The sequence below is a fragment of the Suncus etruscus genome, chromosome 8, assembly GCF_024139225.1.
Source record: "Suncus etruscus isolate mSunEtr1 chromosome 8, mSunEtr1.pri.cur, whole genome shotgun sequence".
Lineage (NCBI taxonomy): Eukaryota > Metazoa > Chordata > Mammalia > Eulipotyphla > Soricidae > Suncus > Suncus etruscus.
Genome location: NC_064855.1, coordinates 115,613,789 through 115,618,442, shown reverse-complemented (window position 1 = coordinate 115,618,442; position 4,654 = coordinate 115,613,789). Strand labels below are relative to the sequence as shown.

The following is a 4,654-nucleotide window of genomic DNA, read 5'->3' as shown; positions in this document are numbered from 1 at the left end:
CTCTACACCAAGAACATCGTAGGACAGGGGACGTTGCTATGTACATTTTTGTCATCGTTAGGGTGGGAAGAAAGAGGGGAATTGGGGGTGGGGGGCAGAGGAGTGAAGGATGAGGGGAGGCAGAAAGGGTGGCTGGTGCAATTTTTGGAAAAAAAATTTAATTTCCTAGTTGATAGTTCAGCTTCCAAGACTCCGGAAAGGGAGAGTTCTGTGTTTCATTCATGCTTATTTTGCCTTTTGTTTGTTTGTTTGTTTTCAATAATAAAAAAAAAAAAAAGAAAAGCAAAAACAACTTTTGAAAATCTTTCTGCTGGTAAGTTGATCGATTTCATTCTCGTAAAAATCAGAAATGTTCGTGGCAGGATCTCAGACATCTCCCCCCACCCCCCAAACCCAGCACAGGCCCCTGGGCCCAGGAGAGAGGGAGAGAAGGGGATTGCTCCCCCAAATCCCCCCAGGCCCCTCACACGTACCATTCATTGAAGTTGGAGGACAGGCCGCTATGACCCCCGGAGGTGCCGCTGCCCGAGCCACCACCGCCGCCGCCCCCGCCGCCGCCCGCCCCACTGGAACCCGAACCGGACCCCGAACCGGAGCCCGAGGGCGCCCCACCGCCGCCGCCCCGGTGCACCGCGGACACCGCTGCTGCCGCCGCTGCCGCCGCCGCCGCTGCTGCTGCCGCGGCCGGGGACAGGTTGGAGCCGTTTTGGGGTTCAGCGCTGGGGGACACGAGCCCCGGCGGAGTGGACGATTCGTAGCCCGAGCTGGCGGCCGGGGAGGACTCGGAGCCCTGCGGGGAGGACTCATGGACCTGCGAGACAAAAGGCGCGAGGGAAGAGCAGAGGGGACTGGGTGTGAGTGCAGCTGCTGTGGGATTTGCGGAGCGCCTGACCCACCCAAATAAGCAACCTCCCATCTCCTTCTTCCCCCATCTCCCTGCCCGCCCGGCCCGCCGGCCCAGCCCAGCCCGGCGTCCCCGGGGGTACCTTCATGTGCTTGCGCAGCGAGCTGGGGTGCGTATAGGACTTGTCACACATCTTGCACAGGTAGGGCTTGTCCGACGTGTGGACGTGCATGTGCTTCTTGCGGTCGCTGCTGTTGGCGAAGCGCCGGTCACAGCCCTCGAACTCACACTGGAACGGCTTTTCCCCTGTGGGCCGCAAATGCAAGACGGTCGCCCAGCCTGCCCGGGTCTCCAAGTTCGTTCCACTCTCCCCAAGCCCTGTGCGCATGGGAGCCTGGATGCCCAAACGTGCGTGCGTATGTGTGTCTGTGTCTGTGTGTAGGGATGAGGCAAGGGACCAAAAAACAAAAACAAAAACAACAACCACATTGCTAAAACGGCCGCCTGTCCTGTCCCCCCCCCCCCCTCCACTCCCTCTCTTCTGCCCCAGGCAGAAGTGAGAGAGGTGTCGGGCCTGGTCTAGCTCGCAGCCTGTCTGGAAGCCACCAAGGCTGTTTCAAGGCAAACCCCACGCCCTCTGTTCTCCTTGGATTCGCAGCTTCTAGCAAGTTGGGTCTCCCCGGCGGCGAAGCTGTTATTATGACAAAATATTTGGGGCATTATCACAATTACCCAGGCTGCTGGGCTGCTGTCGCCTTCTCTCTGGGGCCAGGACGCGATTCTATTTGGAGTTGCAACGAGTTGTTAGGGGGGGGGGGGATGGAGCTGTGTGTGAGGAGAGTGGGAAGAACGAGCCAGGTTCTTTTTGATCCAAAAAAAATAATTCTGCAAATGAGAATGAACGCATCCAACCAAAGGCGGTGGTTTCCCTTCAGATAGTAAGTTGGGAGAAGGAGAAAGTAAAAATCCAGAGAGAAAACATCCAGTAGTAAGTTAAAAAAATAAATAAAAGACACAGGTTGGTCGAGGTTTTCAAAACCTCCCTGCTTGTTTTTCTGGCGGTGCCAGAATTCCAAATGCTTGGAGTCATTTAGAAGTGTGAGAATTCAAACTAGGTTCCACTTGGAAAGGGGATCCCCCTTTCACGTTAAATTTCATTATCACCTTAAAAAAATATTTTTTAAAAATGACATCAGCTTAGACACAAGACTCGATAGCGAGCGTCTCATGCAAATACATTTCTCGATTTTTAAACCTTGTTAAGAGCTCGTCTAGCACCTCAAGTCCCCCCCTTCCCGGAAGACAACAATAGGCCGCCGGCGCATCCTCACTCCAGAGTAAATATTGACGGGGGAAGTTGCTAAAACATTTGGCTTTCTTTTAGGAAATCGTCTGGCACGATTTTGACTGGGACCTGGTCAGAGAGGGATAATCCAGTCGGCGAGGCGGGCTCTCCCGAGTTCTCCCGCCACGCCAGCTGGCCCCGCGGAGCCGCGAGGCTTCCCCGGGCATCCGCCCGCCGGCCCGGAAGATGATTGGCATAAGTTTGGAACAGCAAACCCCCCTGGAGCCCGGGGCAGAATTTCACAAAGTTGCCCGACCCACTGGAAAAAGCCTGCAAACGCACTGAGATACCGACCCTTAAAAGATACAAGTGTTTTAGCAGCTTCGACCCATACATATCCAAACTGCGGGATCGCCCCCTGGAAGAGGGGGCTAGGGAAAGATTTGGATCTCAGAGCCAAAAAAAAATTTTTTTAAATGTAGGGAAACACACACTGGCCGCTCAGGCACAAATCCGGAGCAGAAAAGCACATTCAAACAAGCTGGCAGAATCCTTTCTCGACTAGGCTCGATTCCCGGGCAAACGGAGTTGGAAAGGCCGCGTCATCTGGAGCGTTCCAGAGCGAAAGGGAAAATTTATCCAGGGTTGGGTGGGGGGAAAGGCGGGGTGTGGACAGATATATATATATCTATATATCTATATAAAACAGCTTCAAACGCACACGTGAGAGTTCTGCCAAGTCATTTAAAAGCTCCGTTTCGGCGCATGGAAAAAAAAATTCCAACCCCAAAACAGTCGGTCGTTCGCCAACCCAAACAATCCATGGTTGCTCTCGGCCAAACGCACCAATGCGTCCCCAATCCCAGGCCTGTGTGGGTCCCAGCAAGCCGGGCCCCAGCCTCCGTCCTGCCCCGGCTTTGCACTCCTCTCCCCATCCCTGGTTCTGTCCCCCACAAACACACACACACACACCCGGGTTTACCTGTGTGGGTCCTTTTGTGGATCTTGAGGTTCTCGGAGCGCGCGAAGACCTTGCCGCAGCCGGGGAAGGGGCAGGGGAAGGGCTTCTCTCCCGTGTGCACGCGGATGTGGTTGACCAGTTTGTATTTGGCCTTGAAGGGCTTGCCCTCGCGCGGACACTCCTCCCAGAAGCAGACGTGGTTGCTCTGCTCGGGGCCGCCGACGTGCTCCACGGAGACGTGCGTGACCAGCTCGTGCATGGTGCTGAAAGTTTTGTTGCAGCTTTTCTTGGGGTTGCTGAGCTGCTCGGGGTCGATCCACTTGCAGATGAGCTCCTGCTTGATGCACTGCTGCCGCATGTAACGGAAAAAGGCACCGGGGTGGTGGTGGTGGTGGTGATGGTGGTGGGCCGCGGCCGCTGCCATATTCATCCCCATGTTCATATTCATTGCTCCGTACTGATTGTGCAGCTGAGCCGCCGAGTAGGGGTCGGTCCGCGGGCTGGCCACTTGGCGGTACTGCTCCGAGCGCCCGAACACCTCTCCGGGCAGCCCGAGGCGCATCTGCCCGTTGAGCACATTCTGGGAGCCGTGCGGCCCGTGCTGCTCCGGCAGCCCCGGGAACAGGAGGTGGCCTTGCGCGTCCGAATGCGCGTGGTGCAGGCCGCCGGCGCCCGGCCCGAAGAGGCCGTGCTGGCCGCCTCCGGGCGCCGAGTCCCCGAAGCCGCGGCTACGGAAGAGGAAGTCCCGCGTGGAGTTGAAGGGGGGCCCGGAATAGGAGCCGACGTGCGCGGCGGCGTGGGGCCCGAGAGCCGCGGCTGCAGCCGCCGCAGCCGCCGAGCCCGGGTAGGCGCCGGGGCCCTGCGACGTGAAGGCCGAGCTCTGGCCCGGGGACAGCTCGTGCGCGCCCGGGTTGAGCTTGAAGGCGCCCATGTGGGCCGCTGCCGAGTCCACGAAGCCGTTCTGCGCCGCGGCCAGGCTCAGCTCTCGGTCCTGCATTTCGGCGGCGGCTGCCGCGGCCGCCGCGGCCGAGTGGTGATGGTGGCGCGCGAAGCTGCCCACCCCGATGGCCGGGAACTGCGGCCCCGCGTCCAGGAGCATGGCCAGCGCGTGCGCCCGGCCCCGGCCGGCTGCGGAGAGCCCCGCGTCTGCCTGCCCGCGCGCTAGCTCTCCCTCTCTCTTGCTCACACACGGCTCCCAAGGCTGTAGGAGCAGCAGCAGCAGCAGCGAGCGGTGGCCACCCGGCCCCAGCCCCAGCCCGGCCCGGCCCAGAGCGCAAGCAGCGGCGGCGACAACCCCGAGAGCCGCCTCCTAGATCTGCCTTGGGCGGCCGGGGCGCGCAGCGAAGGCGCGGAGAGGAAGAGGAGGCGGTGGCAACGGTGCAGGAGGAGGGAGGGGGAGGAGAGAGGAGGAGGAGGTGGAGGTGGAGGAAGAGGAGGAGGAGGAGGAGGAGGCGAGGAGTCCTAAGCCAGGCGGAGAACCAAAGTGTATTAAAGGCGCTGCGGCGGGGGCGGGCGTGCAGTGCAGGGCAGGGGTGGGAGGAAGGGAGGAGAGAGCGGGAGGAGC

At 59.6% G+C, this 4,654-nt stretch overlaps 1 protein-coding gene across 2 annotated transcripts; it reads right to left on the bottom strand.

Annotated features, from left to right (window-relative positions):
• Positions 1-463: 463 nt before the first annotated feature.
• ZIC2 (Zic family member 2) lies at positions 464-4,237 on the bottom strand. Of its 2 annotated transcripts, none has more exons than XM_049778620.1 (3): positions 3,112-4,237; positions 987-1,150; positions 464-811 (listed from the first exon to the last, which is right to left on the bottom strand). In XM_049778620.1, the coding sequence occupies exons 1-3, from the start codon at positions 4,187-4,189 to the stop codon at positions 464-466; spliced, it is 1,590 nt and encodes a 529-aa protein (XP_049634577.1). In that variant the 5' UTR covers positions 4,190-4,237. The 2 variants fall into 2 exon arrangements, with proteins under 2 accessions (XP_049634577.1, XP_049634578.1); XM_049778621.1 differs by having other exon boundaries at positions 743-848.
• Positions 4,238-4,654: the final 417 nt, after the last annotated feature.